This window comes from Marmota monax, unplaced genomic scaffold, assembly GCF_021218885.2.
Source record: "Marmota monax isolate L192 unplaced genomic scaffold, Marmota_monax_Labrador192_F-V1.1 WCK01_AAM20220418_F8-fsc00024, whole genome shotgun sequence".
NCBI classification, from domain to species: Eukaryota; Metazoa; Chordata; class Mammalia; order Rodentia; family Sciuridae; genus Marmota; species Marmota monax.
In genome coordinates, this window is record NW_026695224.1 from 32,830,587 (window position 1) to 32,850,487 (window position 19,901).

Sequence of the window (19,901 nt, forward strand, 5' to 3'; positions counted from 1 at the left end):
TTAGAAATACTTGGAGCAAAGCCTCTTCCAGAGGAGACAGAGCAACTGCTTTTATTGTTACATTTCCAGTTCACAGACCAAGTTTCAAGGTTCAGATTCCCCACATTCTGAATAAGAGACCCCATCCACAGTGACCAACCAACTCTCAAGTGAGCTTTGGGGAGGTGGTGTTTTATGAAAGCTAGAAAACCAAAGGAAATTCAGTCTTGCTCTTCCCCTGAAGCTGGGGACCAGTCTGCACCACATCTGCACCAGTCAGCATGTCTGGCTACATCCTGCCAAGGGCAGAATTCAGAGTACCACGGGCCAGGCGTGTTTACCAGTGCCGCGCCACCCACCTGATCCCTAACCCTAAGACAGCACCGGGACCTGGCTTACACAGAATCACACAACAGCGTGGCTACAGAAAGCTGCTGCTGCTGCAATCACACATAGCGCAGATTCCATCAGTGTGGTGTGAAGTCAAGGATCCAGCTGCACTGTGCCTCCACTTCTGTGTTTTGAAGACATGATTTAGGAGCGGAAGAGCTTGGGAACTTAGCCACTCATCTTCTGAATCCATGTCACATCTGGAAATGCTTCAAGGAAGGTCACAGGCAAAAACGTGTGTGCAACACTCAGGTGTGCTTAGGCATACTGTGGAAGACGGCCTCACAGCAGGACGATCCCACACCAGTCCTGGCCTCAACCAAATGACCAGCTTCTTCAGTGTCATGATATTAAGCTCTGAATTTTAAATCCGCCCATGTTACCATATTCATATAGAAACTTACATAAATTCTGAGTGCTAGGTATGTGGCCCACAAAAAATGGTTGGCTTTATAGGATCTGAATTAAAGACATTTCACTGTAGGTGTCAATGCTAATCCATATTGTGGGGTTTGTGCATAATTATCATTACATCAATAAAAGTACTCACAATAATGCATAATTCATTACATGGACCAAAAAATGAGCTTCTAACATTATTGCAACAGATACATCATATCACACACATAATCTGTCCATATTTTTAGTACTATTCCATAAATACTTGATGTTTATATCAATACTACTACCGGAATGGAATCATTTTACATAGAAAAGTGTATGAAAACCAGCTATAACAAGCTCAAAAGGGCTAAGTTTCAGTTATAAAATGGATCATAGGTTCAGAAATCACTACTTGAGCACAATTACAAATCAAAAGATAGTGACTAAAGGTTACTCATTAGATCTCCAAGTCTAGGAACACACTCACCCCAGACCTGGGAAACACAAACGACATGGAGGAAGCAGCAGCAGACAGGCAAACCCACAGCACAAACCCAGCAGGCTTGTCTGGTCTGGAAAGGAAGAGCCTGGGTCTGTATCACCCCGTGAAGCTTCCCGTTACCCACCCTGACAAGGCTCTTTTGTAACTTAACCCTGTGTAGAGCTGCTCACACACAGCACAGCACACAGGTTCTGCATCTCTGTCCTCCAGCAGCCCAACCAGATTCCTAAGCTAACACCAGAGATCTCAGTTACAAAATAACACTTTTCAATAGTCTTCCTACTGAACATTTCAAAACTAACACTGCTGTCATCTGTAAAGGAAAAATAGGCCATTTCCCTTAAAACACGACATCGGAAACTGAAGCGCTGACAAGTCTGTTATAAGCGTTCGCTGCCGTGGCTCTGATGTCAACACCCCTCTTGAACAGCTTGGAACAAAGCAATCACATCTAGGCGTCTTCACCAGTTCCCACACTCAGGGGTTATTTGTTCCACGCCATCCACTGGCCCTGGAGGTTTATCACAGCTCTCCAAGACTTTGCCTTACAAATGATGAATTAACAGCACACTGATCATCAGTCAAAAAGAAAATACATCAGATAAATTAAATGTGTTTCCAAATGTCGGAATACTGCCGGTTACCATGACTTGGCAAAACTTGACTGACGGTCGGGACTCAGGCTTTGCAGGCTAAGGCCTCCTTGCGTAAGGAGCGGTTGAGAATATTTGCTCCCCATACCCAGAGCCACTCAGGCATATACTGTGCAAAAAGAAACTAAAGACAAAAAGAGAAAGGGTTATAAGGTTAGAGCCTCAAACCATCAACACTGAAGGAATCAGAGCAGAGATCAGCACAATTTAACCCAATGAACACCTTCCAACCACTTCAAACTCAAAGGAGAAAGCCCCTGAGCACTTACGTACTGAACACCTCTCTCTCCATAAGGTATTACCCTAGACTCTAGACACACTCATTGTTTCAAGGAAAACCCCAAGTACACCCTCCAGCTTCACCTGCTCTTAAGTGACTTAGAACTGCTAATCTTCATGGCCACGTGACTGGGCAATGCACTGAGGGTCTCCTGCTGGCCTCGCTGTGGATCACGTCTGACGTGGGGGCTCTGAGTTAACAGTGGCCTAGATTACTCCTGAGGGACCTGAGGCTGCTTCTGTGGAAGACACGGACTCCTCTCTCGAGCCTGCAGGTGGCCCCCGGTGGCTGGCCTGGGATGAAGAGGCATGGCATCTCTGCCTTCACTTTGCGTCTGTCCCCTTGGTCACCGTAACCTTTGGGTCAGATTCTACTCGGCTCTGCGGGTGGTCACCAGGTGTCATCCAGAACTGTCATCCAGGACTAGCGTGACCTGGACTTGCCCAGTCTCCCTGCACCCACCCTCCTGAGGTGAAGGACCCTTACCACCCACCACGACAGACACACCAGAGCAGGGAAGGACAGACAAAAGGCGCCACAGCACTCCTGGAAGGCCTGTGCCATTCCTAGGAAAGACACGACTCTCCTCCCCCTGGCAGCCCGTCCCTGTCCCTGTCATTCCTCTCCTGTGTCTTGGCCTCCCGCCCTGGAGAGGGGAAGCTGACGGTGAGCTGAGCTCCCTCTCCATCATCCTTTGGCCACTTTCTTTCTCCCCAAGGCCTATCTCTGGGACATGGGTTTTCCTGTGGGAAGAACCACCAGCAGCAGCACCACCTGTTCTACAATGAAGCATCTTCACTTAATGTGGCATAAACGGCATGTTCAGGGTGAAGAATCACAAAGCCCTAGAGCAGTAAGTCAGCTGGAACAAACAGGCATTCGTGGCCAACATGAGAAAAGCAAGTTTTTGGGGGGCAGGCTGGAGCAACTTTAAACAAGAGAACTGAGAAACACCAGGACTTTGGAAGGGTCTCTAGGGTGAGACGAGGGGGCTCATGGAACAAGAGGGAGTCCTGCTGCTACCATTCTGTTCCAGAAGTCTCAACCCAGAGGAGAGATGGCAATGTCTGGAAACATGGCTGTGACACTGGCAGTGGATGCCACTGGTATCTCATGGAGGCGAGGGATGTCCCCCAGCACCCTGTGATGCACAACACAGCTCCCCCAAACCAGGAAATACTTACTCAAATGGTGCTGAGACAGAAAAACCCTACATGACAGGTTTGTTCAAGATCACAAGAAAGTTCTAATGGCTTAGATATTAAGGAAAAGGGATGGATAGGCCCTTGGTAGGTACCACTGTCCCAGCCCAGAAAGAACTGAAGTGGGGACAGGTCACTGACCCTCTTCTCAATAAATGGCCTGCACCTCCAGGAAGGCCACACCAACAACCATCAGTGTGGCCTGTGCAACCATCAGTGGGGGAGCAATCAGCATCTAAAAATCGGCTTTTTCATTCCCACCCCTGGCCCTTGCCCACTTCAGGGGAACAGCATCAAGGTATGTTCTGCCTGTTCCAAGGAGACTCCACTGGCACAGAGTAAAGAGCCAGGACCAAAAATTACCCTTTGTTCATCTGGGTCCTTAATTTTTCATTTGCAACAACACAGACATTCTTCATGTTGCTTAGAGAGCCTGATATTTGAGGGTGCAGGGACAGCAGGGGGGAGTGTTCCCGGGCCACGGGGAGCCCTCTTCCCAAAATGAAACCTAAATGGCATGGGCCTCCAACAAGCATGGGCCTTAGGATTTAAAAAAAAAAAAAAAAACTATTTTGGCCTCCCCTTCCTTCCCTTCCATCTGTCTTATTTCTCTCTCTGGGGCATTTCTAAGAGGTATGAACACCCTGGGCAGCAGGGTGGGGAGCCAGGGGAAAAGGAGAGCACTTGATCCCTGGGTACTGACAGACTACAGAGCCCACTCACTGATCCCTCAGTTGACGAGTTACAGGGAAGCAATGCCACGGTCTCTATACTGGGATCTGCGAGAAAGACCAGCCAAACTGAGCCAAGGGAACTGGAGGTGGTTGGGTGGGTCTCACATTTTGGGGTCCTGACCAGTCTGTCTGGCGCTCCTGTGCAACCATACCAATGCGACTCCTGAAGTAAGCGGAGCAGCCCCTGAAGCCACACTGTTCAGGAGTCTCGGGGACTCTAAGAGGAGGAAGAGGTCAGTAGAAACTTACACACAGGACTAGCTGGAAATCTTCACCAGCAATGAAAATGCAGACACCTTACCCAGAGCCCAAGCAGGTGAGGCTTCAGGAAGCATGGAAAAGAGCCTAAGGCACGCAAGCCCGGACTCTCAGCCTCGGCTGGAGCTCTCTCAGAGGCAGAAGCAGAGCTTCCCTGAGAGGTGCACTGAGTCCCCACCTGGCTTCCCCATACCCCTCTGCTGGACACCCTGCGACTCTCACCAAACTCCTCTCTCAGGGGATGTGGCCCACTCCCACAGCTGTCACTGCAGCCAAGTCTCCTGACAGATCTCTCACCTGAGCTCCCATCTGTCAGCAGCCGCCTCCACTTCTCTGAAACACTCCCCAGGACCTTTGAAACCAGCATGCACACGGCTCCCACCAGTCCCTGCCCCTGATCTCTCCACTGTCCCTCCACTCCTCACACCTGACCCACCCCCAGTGCCACCTATCTGGGCCATGGCATCCTAGCTTTTTAAAGCACAGGCCTTCAGCCCTTCCTGCTCCATCCACTCCAGCCTGAGGAGGGGGATGCTAGTGCAACTGTGGCTGCAAATACAGACGGGCAACAAGCCGAGCACCCACAGCCACTACCGACCTCCTCCTCTCACCACCAGCAAACACAGAAGGTCATGCTTATTTAATTCACAATGTAGATGACAAACTGAAGTAAACAGCACAAAATAAAACATCATACCACAGGTTGGCATATTCAATTTCTCATAGACTAAAGCGCGACAGGATTGAAATCATGATAAAATCTAGATCTTTGTGACTTGGGTGAACTACATTCAAAAAACAATAACAATAGAAAAAAAAGTTAGCAGCAAAAGCTACCAGTAAAATATGTTTGAGACAAAACAGTAACAAATCAAATCTCTATTGTAAAACTAAAAAAAAAAAAAAGTGATTATGTTGAAAATAATTTAAGTAAATAAAATCAAAAAAGGAAAAGTGGAACAGAACATTTAACAACTCTGTATGGGAAAGTACTCTAGGGATAAATCAGCTTCACAGAATGTCTTGACAGAAAACACACATTGTTGAGAAAAGTTCATCATGGGAACATAGTTGTGATTAAAACACTGGTGCTTCAACTCTGAAGGCACCAATAAAAAAAATGTGGAGAAAAATAAAACCATGGTGTTTCACACAGACAGTGCCTGAACCCACCTCAGGCCATCTTCACTTCTAAGAGAACTTCAAGGTCAGTGGCTCCTAAACTACTGTTTAGCTTTCTCCCTTTTCTCAGGTAATTAGGGACTTGGAAATAGCCACTTAGATAAACTGCTTCCTTTGTGTGTGTGGTCCTAAGGACTGAACCCAGGGGCTCCAACCTCAGAGCCATACCCTCAGCACTGTTTTTTCTATTTTCTTTGTTAGATAGATAGGGCCTCGATGATAAGTTGCCATCCTCCTGCCTCAGCCCTCATAACCGCTGGGATCACAGCTGTGCCTCACCCCAAATGGTGACAAATGGCTTTTTTAAAAACAGAAATCTTTTGATGGTTAAATGTGATGATCATTATTATCCAAAGTACATGTATGAAGACACGAATTGATGTGAGTATGTCTATGTGAGTATACAACCAGAGATATGAAAGATTGAGCTCTACACATGTAATATTTAAAAAAAAAAGAAGAATTACAATGCATTCCGCTGTTATATATAAATTTAAAAATGAAATTAAATAAATAAATAAGAAACCTTTAGTCACATCTTTTGAGAAAAGTGAAAATTAACTATTAATTTAGTATGAGATTATTTTGGAGTGGTAAGTCTAATACACAAACAATGAGTCTGTAGTACTAAGTCTAATAATCTTTTGCAAACAGTCCCCAAAATATTTGTGTTATCATTAAGAAAATGCCAAGTATTTCCTTTTTGATACTGGGGATTGAATCCAGGGGTGCTTTTACCTCTGAGCTACATCCCCAGTACTTTCTATTTTTTATGTTGAAACAGGGGTTACATAAATTGCTGAGGGTCTCAAAAAATTGTTGAGGCTGGCCTCAAACTTGTGATCCTCCTGCCTCAACTTCCTGAGTGGCTGAAATTACAGATATACACCACCACACCCAGCTCACACCTATTTTCTATGCCAAATAATGAAACACAAATTTATCATTATAAGTTTATCGTTATAAATTTCCCTTATATCACAATTCATACATTTAACAAAACTAAAATATTCCTAAAAGACCCAAATCTTTGTCATGTCTGAGTAACAAACTTTTTTAAAAATTCTATGCTTGAACAAATGAGTTTAAGAATATTCCAAGACACTATTTGCCATATGGTTGTATAAAATATAGACCTAACTGGTAGTTTTGCTCTGGTAGTTTTGACTGTTCACTTAGAGGTACCCCCTTTTAAGCATTACTAGAATTTTTTTTTTCAATACTAGGTAACAAACCCAGAGCCTCATGCACACTAGGCAAGCTCTCTACCACTAAGCTTCATCATCAGCTTTTTTTTTTTTTTTTTTGTTACAGGGTCTTGCTACATTACCCAGGCTGGCATTAAACTTGTGATCCTCCTGCCTCAACTTCTCAAGTAGCTGGGATTAGAAGCACGCCCCCAATTCCCGCCAGCATCACTAGAATCTTTTTTTTTTTTTTTTTGATACTGGGGATTAAACCCAGTGGCACTGAACCACTGAACCACATCCCCAACCCTTTTTATATATTATGTTGAGACAGGGCCTTGCCAAGTTGCTCAGGATCTCGCTAAGTTCCTGAGGCTGGCTTTGAACTCACGATCCTCCTGCCTCAGCCTCTCAAGCTGCTGGGATTACAGGAGTGCACCCCCTGCCCAGCTAGAGTCTTTACTCTAAGTTCCCATGTAAATAATTAGCATTTTTATATTTCTACCATCCAGTTAACTTAAAGCAGCATGTTTCAGGTGTCACCCAATTAAAGTTTTGAAAATTCTTAATAATCCCACTGAAGAAAATGTAATGTCTTAAACAAAATTATTTAAGATGTGAAGTTTAAGAATCAGAATTTCCAATCTCCTCTTTCTGCATGAGGCTTCAGACTCACCCAGTTCTAAGAACTGAAAGCACACTGCTACCTGAATAGAGTGGGACCAGTATCCTGTGGTCCTTTTGGAAATCCCCAGGGTAGAGACAGCATGATGTGCATATACTTTTGGTGAAGGCACCAGCCAGGGGCATCTGTGCAGAAAGCTGCTAGGTCCAGCCATGTTGGTGGCCACGTAGAAGGGGAGGAGGCTCTGCACGAAGATCCCTTTAGAGGCGTACTCGTACTGCAGCGCTCGGCTGAGGTGGTCTAAGTAGGCCTGTCAAGAGTGAGGAGAAGACTTTTAATTTAGGGGTGGGAGGAACTTGAAAGAAAATGCAGGACAAAAAAAAAAGAGACTTTTTATCATAAGCAAACATGAGCTGCTGACAGACCGCCCCTCCAGGCAGACGTGACGTTTGTCAGCAGTCAGAATTCCACTCCCAATAAGCCTGACCTTAGAGGCAGAGAACGCAGCCAGCTGGGGAGTGGGTTTGCAGCAGGAGCCGGAGGAGATGGTGACGATGGCACCCTTCTTTCTCTCCACCATTCCCGGTAACACTATGTGGATCATCAAACTAGCAGCGGCGATGTTCACATTTATGATGTCCCAGAGCTTGTCCTCGGAGACCTGAGTGAAATACTGGGGGTAGGGGTGAAACACACCCACATTGTTTACCAAGATGCCAATGTCTTTGTCCCTCAGGGCTTCTGCAACAGGAACATAGATCTCACGGCCCCTGCTGAAGTCCACAACTATGATATCCGTTTCCACTTGGTAGGTGTCGGCTATGTCTTTGGCAACTGTCCGCAGCTTCTCTTCATTCCGACTCATCAGAATAACGTTGAGACCTCGGCTGGCTAACTCTTCGGCATAGGCTTTTCCAATCCCATCTGTTGCACCTACAATGCAAGCCAGGAAACAGGAATAGGCTCTTCAGAGTCTTCTGCAATGAATCTCAACTACCCCACTGCCAGGCTTAATTAGAGAGAAAGTCACACTAAAAATATAGAGAGTTCTAGTGTCTGTCCTTCAAGGCCAAAGCTGATTCCACAACGTGAATGATGTGTGGGGACTGCTCTCCAGGCACCTGACAGACAGGCAAGGCGTGTGGCACTTCACACTCCCGCCACGCTGAGAAACACGGCAGGACTTGTTTCCAAACGCCCATCTGGCTTGTATGGGTGCCAGAAGAAACTTTCTGGGACACAATAAATTAAAATAAAATTTCAAATAGGTGAAGTCTTTCTGAAAGTGGTGACCATCTCTAAGGACAGGATGGAAACAGCAAAAAAGAAAAAAAGAGAGAGAGAAAGCCGAGCTGCAGCAGGCCTTGGATGGGGGGTGGGGTGGGAGACAAGAAAAATATGAATCACACAAGGCCAGGTCCTCCTGTGACAGGGGCAGTAAAAAGACATAAACTGTCAGGCACAGGAGGATGCGGCAGAAGGATTCCAACTTCAAAGCCAACCTCAGAAACTCAGTGAGGCCTGAAACTACTGAGTGAGACCCTGTCTCAAAATTAAAAACAAAAGGGGCTGGGGGTGTGACTCAATGGTAAAGCACCCCTGGGCTTACTCCCTAGTACCCCAAAAAAGAAAAAAAAAAGATGTGAACATAATCATATCAGGAATCCTAACTGTTCTTACAGCATGTTCCCACGAAATCACTAAATTCAATAGCCCCTGAAGTAAAGCAGCTGAGTTAAAAGACCCTAACCAGAAAAGACTGTTAGGTTTTAAATCAGGTTACCACTGACGACGGCCCATCTTCCGTACTGCTTGGTGAGGTCTGCCCTGCTCCCCAGGCGAGGGATGAAGTGCAGCCTGATCAGACTGTAGAAGTCACATATGACGGTGATGCTTTTCCTGGCCGTGTACCAGGCTCCAACCAAAGCCAGTGCTTCCATATAGCAATTGCAAGACCTGGCAATCTCCCTGTACAAGAGGTAGAAGCTGTCAACGGCAGCCATGGCAACCTGCAGGGACAGAGAGAGGGGCTCTCAGCTGAAAAAGGTAAAGAACAGCAACACCCACATGCAGACAGACCTGAGCAGCTGCCAGATCCTGACAACTCTCACTTGAGTAACAGCAGCTTCCCAAAATGCGCAGCCAGGGACCCAGCCAATTAACGAGCTCATTATTTAACATTTATGGCTTATGAAGATCTCTTCTTCCAAGGAAGTTAATCTAAATACTACCATAAGATACCAAGTTTCTCCTAAAATCAGATCCATTCTTGAGGATGGAGATAAATACCGTATGCTGGGCCTTAAAAAGATTCCTAGCCTAATGTAATAAAAGGCACAGACTTAAATTCCCCCGACAGCCAGGAGCTGTGTTTATCTCCTTGCTCCAGTCAGTCAGCAAGTGCAGAGGCCCTGCTACCCAGGTAGAGACAAAATAGAAAAAACAAAGGTAGTGTCAGGACCTGGCCTCAGCCTCCAGGGGCCTACAATCCTCTAGAGACAAGCTTTCATAAACTCTGACAGGAAACAGAAATCATATTAAAATCAAAGGGACACCTCCCAAACTTGAGGCAACAGCTTTGTCATGGCGGCAGAGTAAGATCTCCTCCAGCTTACTAACTTGATTGACATGGTGACATCTGCGTGGCCCTTAGGCTGGAGAGAAGTCCAACACAACCCCGTCACATGTGCACAGAACAGGCATTTCCGCGCACTGTGACAGAGGCTGAGGACTCAAAGACAAACCGAGTAACAGTACCTCTGTGAAGAGGCAATGTTCAACAGGGTCTTTGTACTGCTGTAGAATCTGGTACATGTGCCTGCATCAGAAGACTCCACAGAGGCGGAGGGAGGGCAGACACGAGGGCCCGGCACCACGACCACAGGAGCTGAACTCCTCCAGGTCTACCCCACAGGAGCCACTGCAGTCTGGCCCACTGTGCACTATTCATGAGGGACAGAATATCAAATGACCTGAACTAAAAAGAAATCACAGGTAAAATGAAATTACAAATCTGGGAGCAGTGGCGCACTCGTGTCATCCCAGCTACTTGGAAGGCTGAGGCAGGAGTTGTTCAAGGCCAGCCTGGGCAACTTGGCCAGGCCCGTCTCAAAATTAAAAAATCAAAGGAGAGGCTGTGGATGTAGCTCAATGGCAGACCAGTCCTGGATTCAATCCCCAGTACCAAAAAACAAAAATTAAAAAAATTAAATTACAGGTAGCTCATATGTACACAAACATTAAGATTCAGCTTACATTATATACAAGAAAGTTGATTTTAAGCCAGAAAGAAGAAAGAAAATAAATATAAAATTTCCGGGAGTGACCTTCCTAAAGAAATTCTATTATGGAAAAAAAGTCCTGACACTAAGAAAATACTCAAGAATAACAGCAAAACCCGGTGCAGACTTCAGAAGGTGAGGGAGCTCCTCCCACTCCAGTGGAACAGTGCCCAAGGACGGCAGGAGAAGTTGGATAAGCAGAACACAGAATAAGTACCCAATGGACACCCCGCACTGACGCCACACTGTGACGAAAGGCAGACAATGAGGACAAAATCTTCAGATAAATACAACGTGTGGCCCAAGCTGCAAGCCAACAGACACGCGGAAGAAATGAGACAGAGCGCAGAAGCAGCAGGTGAGCAGGACTCCTACACCCCCAGAGGGTACAGGTCCCCGATGCCAAATTTCACGTCACTGTCTTACTAAGATGATGTGACATGCAGTTTAAAAAATTGTTTTTCTCAAATAGAGTTGGGCTACTTTACTTCCTACAGGTAAAATGCTGTGTGCTGGGCTCCATCCACAGACACTGGCCTCCTACAGTAAAGGTGACAAGGTGACGAGGACAAGAAAACCCCACAGACTTCAGCAGCACAGAACCAGGATCCGAGAGAACAGCTGAGTCTTTCCTCATGGACCAGAGGAGCTGAGCCCTCCTGCCATGAGACATCAAGCTCAAGGAAGTCTGGACACACCACGTCTTCCCCTCTGTCCATCTCCCACCAGGGCAAGGCCCTTGGCGCCCGAGCTCCTCAAGCACACCAGGAACTCAGGGCCTCTGTCTCTGAGCTGCTGCCCTCCACACAGTGCAGGAGCTGAACCTGGGGAGGGTCCTGCCCCTCCTCCCTGCGCCCCATTCTGAAGCTGCCCAGGGCCCTAGTCACAGTCCTCCCCCTGCTGCAGGGAGAGCTTCAAGAGTCACGGCTTAGGGGCTGGGGCTCAGCAGTAGAGCGCTCACCTAGCACGGGCAGGGCCCTGGGTTTGATCCTCAGCACCACATACAAGTAAATAAATAAATAAAATAAAGGTATTGTGTCCAAGTACAACTAAAAAATAAAATTTTAAAAAATGCTTGAAAAAAAGAGTCACAGCTTACAAGGTAAGCCCCACAGTCACCAGAGCCCTGACTGCTCACAAGAAAGCACACTAAGGGGCTGGGCTGGGGCTCAGGGGCAGAGCGCTTGCCTGGCATGTGGGAGGCCCTGGGTTCGATCCTCAGCACCACATATAAATAAATAAAATAAAGGTACATTGACAACTGAAAAATATTTTTAAAAAAAGAAAAAGAAAGAACACTAAAAATTAAGATCCCATGCTAGATCATCCTAAGTGGGGAGCTCCAGAAATCACCTTTTCAAAGTGTATGTGCATCTCCAGTCATAAGTCAGCAAGCACGAGACCACGCAGAGAGTGGATGCAAAACAATCACGCACTAGGACCTCTCAAAATGTGGCGACACTAGAAACAAAGCCACGACTAAACACTGCGATGCTTGGAATACTGGAGCTATTCCTCCAACAGCAGGTGGACATACCTCTGCGATGTTAAAACAAGGTTTCCCACGGGCACAGTGGCACACGCCTGGCATCCCAGCAGCTTGGGAGGCTGAAGCAGGAGGATCTCGAGTTCAAAGCCAGCCTCAGCAACTTAGCAAGGCACTTAACAACTCAGTGAGACCCTGTCACTAAATAAAATATTTTAAAAGGGTTGGGGATGTGCCTTGGTGGTTAAACACCCCTGGGTTCAATCCCCAGTACCAAAAAAAAAAATAAGTTTTCAATGAGAAAACAAATGCCATATTATACCAAGATGGACAGGCTGCAGTCAAAGCCACTCGGGATATCACTTGCACTAAGGGTGTATAGAGACATTTGGGGGAAGAAAGGGGAGGTGGGCCTCTGAGGGCCTCAGGCTGAAGCTGCTCAAGGACTGGAACATCAGTGAGGTAGTCTCTAGCAGCAGATGCTCCAGCGGTTTCCCAAGGTTTCTGTGCTAGCTGTAATGACCCCTGGTCTCCTCTCTGCTTGTTCTAGGCTTCCGGTGGATATGCAGCTGTACTCTTAAGAACAAAAACCCAGAAGAAACCAAGTCCTTTCTTTTGTCCTTGTAGCTCTGCTGGCAATATTTTTGTATAAAGTGAACATTAAAGTTTTCAAAAATTAAGAAAACACAAAAATTCCCATTCCATGAGTAGGCAGGAAAATATTTGCAAACTGCCTTGTCTCAGAGTAAGAGCCGAGGTCTGCCTGGGGACAGTAGACCCTCGTGCCCAGCAGGAGCAAGCTCTCCTGGACCTGCACCTTTTTTTCTCATGTGATGGAACAAAAACCCATCCAAAATTAGCTTGGACAAAGGTGGAAATCTACCTGGTATGAGGGCACACGCCTGTGATCCCAGCACCTGGGAAGGCTGAGTCAAGAGGATCCCAAGTTCAAAGACAGACTTGGCAAATTAGCAAGACCTTGTCTAAACTAAATAAAAAGGGCTGCAAACATAGCTCAATGACACAGAGTCCCTGGGTTTGATCCCCAGTATCACAGAGAAAGACGAAGAGAAAGTGAAGGGTTGGGGAGACAGGGAGGGAGGGACTGAAGGAGGGAGGAAGAAGGGGGGAGGGAAGGAAGGAAGGAAGGAGAGGAAAAGGAAGGAGAGGAAAAGGAAGGGAGGAAGGACGGAATCATACCAGGAAACCTCAGGGGAGGGGAGGGGGGGGGGGGGGGGGGGGGGGGGGGGGGGGGGGGGGGGGGAATGAATGAATGATTCATACCAGGAAACCTCAGAGACAGAGCCAGGAAGGGAGGGAGGAAGGAATCATACCAGGAAACCTCGGGGACAGCGCCCAGGCAGCCAGCCAGCTGCCTGGGACAGGCAGAGAGCTGCTTCAGTCACCTGTCTCTCCCTGCCGGCAGCCTGGGTTTCACCAGCCCCCTCGTCGCACACCATGCTCTCAGTTCCTGTAGCTTCCATCTGAACCTCTACATGACCGCGACCCACCCTGGCATCCCTACTCCAAACTCCTGGTTGGCCCACCTGAGCTCAGGTATCTAACACCTGCCTAATCCCCTGGCAGGCATGGCGGTGAAGAAAGTGGCAGCAGTCGAGGCAACTTGGTGTCGTGAGGGGTGGGAGCTCTGGGAAGGAGGAAGCAAAAGGAATCTCTGAACGCTGTCCCTTGCCCTGTGCCACACGTGCTGTCCTAGGACTGCTGGGTCTGTGCCACCCCAGTAGCCTGTGCTCCTGAAGGGCAGAGGCCAAACCTTACTCTGTGCCACTCCAGCACCTCCGATCCCTGGTAGAGCAGCTCAACCGACAAGTGCTGGATTAGATGAGGCTCTTCCTGCCAGTCTCCACAGGGCCTGCAGAGGAGCTCGTGCGGGAAGCCTACATGGTGAACAGTACTCAACAGCATGGGAGAAGCCCCCCGAGAGCCAGGGACGAGGACACTGTAGGAATGAACCAGGATTCCTTGCTGCCCTGGCACGTGGAACCCACAGAAGGATAAACTGAGCACCTGCACAGCCCGGCAGCAGGGCACTGTGGAGGAAGGAGGGGAGCCTGGAGGAGGAGATCCCTGGGCAGAGGCTAAGGGGACCAGAGGCCAGGCCCCCAGAGAGGGCAGCACTGAAAGGTCTGGCTGCTTTTCGGGAGGTGGAGTTCAACGTGCCTGCAGCTTAGGGCTGCACAGAGCACAGTGGCACTGGAAGGCTTTCTGGTCAGGTGGCTGGACTTAGTTGGGGCACTGACGGAGGTGACAAGCAGTCCAATTTGGGAAGGTGACAGGCAGCTGCAAGGCGGCTGGAGGGGATGTGCCACACCCTGGTGATGCAGGTGGGCTGAGGCTGAACCTCACATGTCCTCCCGACCCCCTGGTTCATAAAAGGGAAACAGGAAATTACCAAGTCCCTCCATCCCTCCAGTTCTTTCCCACCCTACACACATGATGGAAAGTTACCTTTCTAATGAAAGAAAAATCAGTATCTCCCCAGAGCCATTAAATTCCAAAACCTCACAATTTTACAGTTTATTACACAATCAAATCTAGAAGCTTACCCACCAACACAGACACTAAGCTGCACAGACCAAAATTCTGCAATAAAGGTATCAGTCTGTGCTTTGGTCTTCATGTTTGTGTCCATCAGCCCCTGTTCCTGGGGTAGGCCCTAACACCCCAGGGGTTAGGGAGCAAGGTCTCAGGAAGGCAGCTGGTCATGAGGACCCCACTGTGTGAGGACAAACACAGAAGGCACCACCATCTCAGAGGAACTGGCCTCACCAGACACCTGACCTGCCAGCACCTTGATCTTGAACTTCACGGCCTGCAGAACTGTGAGAAATGTTGACAGGCCACCCAGTTTTGTTACAGCAGCCTAATGGGGTCTGTAACTTAGAGAAGCCCATTTGGAAAACAACACTAAAAACTCAGTAAAATCCTGAATCCTATACAATCCACTTGCAAGAAGTTGTTATGAAGCTTTGTTTTCTTAACAGAGTAGAATGATGGATCAAAGAGGCTAGGGGTGGGGACACTGGAAAAATCTGGCCCAAGGGTACAAACTTTCCACTATGAGTAAGTTCTGGAAACCTAATGCACAGCACAGTGACCAGTTAATACTACACTGTATACCTGAAACATGCCAGAGGGTAGATCTTCAGTGTTTCCAACACACACACACACATACACACACACAATAAGTTGGTGCTGGTGGTCACTCACCAGCCTAAACGTACATATTCTGATCGTCCAGCTGTAAGTCCTGATGTAGGCAATGGAACTATGTTAGAGGTGGGAAAAAATAAAGTGGGAGAGGATGCTAAAAACTTTGTGTTCTTCTCTCTGCAGAAAACTAAAATAGCAGTGGTCACAGCAAAACCAGAACTGTCCCCAAACCTGGGAAAAAGAGCATCTTCTCCTTTTTCAGCACAACATCCATCAGGGCTGGAGTCATCAAAAACCTAAAGGACACAAGACAAGTTCCAAAGTGCCATAGAAAATTATGATCCAACTGCAGGGAGCAAAGTCACCTCCTCAAGGTGCCACTGCTGCGGCTGTAACGTTACCCTGGCCACAGCTCTGCTGCCCGGATGCAGTAGCGTGAAGGGCAATGAAATAACACAGAAAACCTCCAAGAATCAGGAGTTTGGGGAAGTCTTGACTAAAACACTGTTGTCACCAAGTTGTTCGCACAAACGAGACTGGGTGGACGGCAGAACACTAAACAGACCAGCCAAGGTGTTTTTCAAGAAAATACAGTACGACGGGAAAAACCAAACAGAGCAACACGGAATGACAGAGTGTAGACAGGAATAACTGCCTCCAGAGGCATCCACACCCTCATCCCCTGGCAAATACGCACCTTAGCGGGCAAAAGGGACTTGGTGGGAGTGACAAAGGACCTGGGATGAGAAAATCCCCCTGGATCACCCAAGTGGCCCAGCATGATCGTATGCGTCCTTGTAAGACAGAGCGCAGAGGTCCAAGCCAGAGAAAGTGACGTGACCTCAGAAGAGAGCTCAGAGCATGATCGGACGGGCTCCCCTTCTAGACTAGGACCTAGACGGAGAGCACTGCACTGGTCAAGGACTGCGGGCAGCCTCCTGAAACGGGCAGAGCTTGGAAAGAGCCACCCCTGCTGACACCTTGGTTTCAGCACTTGAGGACTGCAGATTTCTTCTGACCTCCAGAACTGTATGGTCATCAATCAGTGTCAAGCTGCCTCTTTCAGGAAGAGCTGTCACTACAGGACGTGAGGGCAAAGGGATGGATGAAGGGGGATGGACAGAAGCCCTCAGCCTGGCTTCTGGGGCAGTAGAGACAGGTTAAAAATCCTGCTCATCCCTTAAGACACCACATGGAGCACATCGGGAACCAGTCTCTTCAGAGATTCCTGCACCTTCAAATGACAACGGCTCCACCTGCAGCCACAATGGACATGTGAAGGACACGGGAATGACGGGGCACACCTGAGGCCTCCTCCGCCCGCAGGCCCTTCCACAGCCTGCTGAGTCCCCTCCTTCATGCTGTTTCAGTCCCAGCCACAGCGATGACAAGCAACAGCCCAGCACCAAGCCCCACTCAGCTCTGGACAACAGCCTCCAGAGGCCTCTCAGCGTCCCCTGCCTCCACCCTGCTGCTAGTTAACCACCTCACGAGTTTCCATCTGGGTTCTCCAACTAGAGCTCAGGCCTCCCAAGGGCAGGAGCTGCATCTAAGACCTATTTTCCAGTAATTTATAATTTTTTTGAAAAGTACATCCAAGTGTGCAAAACCTATTATGCACGGGTCAAAGAAAAATAAAATGAAATGCCCACTCAGCCAGCAGCCTATAACAAAGCCAGCAGCCAAGAGCCGGGGGGGGGGGGGGGGGGGCCCCCTTCCTGACCACTCTGCAGAGGAGCCACTCGTGAATTCTGGGTCATCATTTTTGTTAACAGTTGCACAAGCCACACACCCATTCTTAAACAACAAAACTGTAAATTGCTGGTTTGAGCTTCACATGAAGGAACCCCACATGACTGCAGAGGCTTTCATCTCTCATGCAAGGACGTCTGGAGCCACGTCCAACCTGCACCTGGGGATCACACCTTCACTGTCCCGTAGAAACACAACCATGACTCACACGTCCACTCTGCTGCTGAGGGCATGTGGGTTTTTCTGCTGGTGTGTGAACAGTGTTGCAATGAACATTCCTGGGCACCTGAGCAAGAGTTCTCAAAGGGACATGCCTCATGGCTGAACTGCTGGGACAGAGGCAGCCAAGTGTACATCTACACACTGCTAATGGTCTTTCCAAAGAGACAAATACGCACCACCAGCAGTGGGTGCAAGTTCACGTGGCCTCCCCTGAGCCGCTGGCGGGAATGCCCACAGTGCACCCTCGTCTATACGGCAGCGTTTAGTAGTGTCTCCTTTTTACATTTCTCTGATTACTAATAGGGTTCAAATTCATGTGCTATTTTTTTTCCTAATCTGTGAAATGCCTGTTCTCATCTTCTACCCTTTTTTCTGCTGTGCTGCCTTCTTTTCTCTAAAAAATTTATAAAATCTATAAAAATTATTCACAGGATTCTACATAAAAGTTCTCTGTACAGTGCTGTCTTTGTAATGCTTCTGATAAATTATCTTAATCTGTAATGTAAACAAATGTATCTTTTTCCTTTATGATTTGTGTTCATCGTGTTTTATTTCAGAAAGTCCACCTTAGCCCAAGACATTTGCTCATACTATTTTCTAAGTTTTACAGTTCTGCTTTTCAGATTTAAGTCTTGAAGACTCCAGGAGCTTTGTAACAGTGTGACACGGAGATCTCATACATCTTTAATGTCACTCCACAGCACCTGACACACTGCTATGTATACAATATTTATTTAATAAATAGACTCAAATACTGCCTTGTGTTCAAAGCTCAAATTTCACTCTTTAGGAGGAAAAAAAAATTAAGCATCTCAAACTTTATATCACCAATTTGACAAGGACATTATTGGTCTATTAGGATTTGCTGGAATTTCCTTAATTTCTGTTGCCCCTTGTTGATACTCAACTAAACCAAAAGTGAGTCTGAATGGAAAGAGCAGCAACCCACAAAGTAGAAAACTAGAATTCTTACTGACGATCCAATATACCTGACTTTTGTGTATATTTGTGCTACAGGAATTAAAATAGCCACACCTCACTCCTAAGCATGTGCCCATGACAAATTAAAAAATTCTGCTCACATTATGTACACCTGTGCTCACAGCAGTCTTGTTCACAATAGCCAGAAGGTACAGCATCCATGGATGTACAAACCAACGTGGCCTACCCATACAAAGGAATGCTATTCAGCCATAAAAACAATGCAGTACTGATACATGCCACAACATGCAGGGCCTTGAAAACACAATGCCGACAGGCAGACTCGAGACACAAAGGCTACATCTCATATGATCCCATTTGTATTAAATGCTCGCAGTAGGAAAATCCATGGAGACAAAGGTTGCATCACCGACGGTAACCAAGAAGTGGGGCAAGGGGAGTGGCTGCAGATGGAGCTGGGGTTAATTAGGGTGGGTGATGGAAGTGTTGTAAAGTATTGTGAATTTCAAAAAACTTATACAGCTATACACTTAAGAGGACTAAAGTGGTAAACTTTGTTATGAATTTTCTGTTTTTTTTTTTAATCTACTTAAAAAAAAAAATCACCAATCTGTTGAACCCTAATGCCCCTGGAATACTCCTATACGGATTAAAAGCAGACTGAATTGAGACTGCCTGGGCTGGAATCCACAGAGCTACGTGTTGGGCTCAAGCTACACCACCATGGTGCTTTCTCAGCCATCTGCAAAAACGCGGATGGCCAACCTGGCCCCCGATAAAGCCCAGCTATTCCGGACACTGAAGCAGGATGGCCAGCTTCAGGCCAACCTCTGCAATTCAGGGAGACCCTGTGTCAAAACTTATTTTAAACTGGGCTGGGGTGTAGCAGAACATTTGCCTAGCACGTGCAACACCCTGGTTCAACCCCCAGCACCGCAAACTAAAAAAATAATTTTAAAAAGGAGGTGGCCATAAGAATTCCTAAGACTACGTTGCGAACTAAATGAGGCAAGCTATAAAAGGCACGACGAAGGGCGCCCGTCCCCAGGGCTCGGTGCCCCTCGCCACCAGCCAGCACTGCCCTCTTTTCAAGGCTGATGCCGGCTGTCGGCTGCCGGGGAGCTGACTTTTCGCAAGGCCCCCAGAGCCGTCTTCCTCGGGTCTCCTGCTTCTCTCCAACCCGGCGGCCGGACTCCACATCCCGGTAGACGCGGGAACTGCGCTTCCGGCCCAGTCGGCCTCCAGGACGGCGGGGCTCGCGGAGGCCGGCGGCGCGAGGTGCACGCCCGCCGCCCGGGGCAGCAGGTGCAGCGCTCGGCGCCCGCGCGGCCCTGCCCTCCCGCGGGGCGGAGGCGGCGCCCGCTCGCTGAGCGCGGCAGCTCCGAACCCCGGCTAGTGGGCCGGGCGGCGGCCGCGGAGCCCGCACGGGCCGAGCCGCGCGGGACGGGGATAAAGAGCTGCGCCGAGGAGGGCGGCTCCGTGAGCGGGCGGGGCCCGCGGGAGGCGCGGAGAGGGCCGGGGCCGGGCGGCGGGGGTCGAGGGAGGGCCGGGCCGGGGGCGAGGGGGCCCGGCGGGGCGCGGTACCTGCTGCGGCACAATCTCCGGAGCCCGTCCCGCCGGACCCGCGCGGCCGCCGCCCCCGTCTCCGCCGGCGCGCCTCACGTGACC

General features: G+C 48.4%; 1 protein-coding gene across 1 annotated transcript; it reads right to left on the reverse strand.

Moving 5' to 3' along the window:
- Positions 1-25: 25 nt before the first annotated feature.
- Hsdl1 (hydroxysteroid dehydrogenase like 1) lies at positions 26-19,899 on the reverse strand. Its single transcript, XM_046434865.1, has 5 exons — positions 19,818-19,899; positions 9,160-9,385; positions 7,864-8,309; positions 7,459-7,686; positions 26-2,032 (listed from the first exon to the last, which is right to left on the reverse strand). Exons 2-5 carry the CDS (start codon positions 9,377-9,379, stop codon positions 1,934-1,936), a joined length of 993 nt encoding a protein of 330 aa, XP_046290821.1. The 5' UTR covers positions 9,380-9,385; positions 19,818-19,899; the 3' UTR covers positions 26-1,933.
- Positions 19,900-19,901: the final 2 nt, after the last annotated feature.

Bases quoted from the DNA above. Each gene is read 5' to 3' on its own strand.
- Hsdl1 (XM_046434865.1), bottom strand. From the start codon at position 9,379: ATGGCTGCCGTTGACAGCTTCTACCTCTTGTACAGGGAGATTGCCAGG. The intron at 8,310-9,159 runs GTAACCTGATTT...CTTGCATTGTAG, and splicing joins AAGATGGGCCGTCGTCAGTG to GTGCAACAGATGGGATTGGA. The intron at 7,687-7,863 runs GTCAGGCTTATT...CACTCTTGACAG, and splicing joins CTGCGTTCTCTGCCTCTAAG to GCCTACTTAGACCACCTCAG.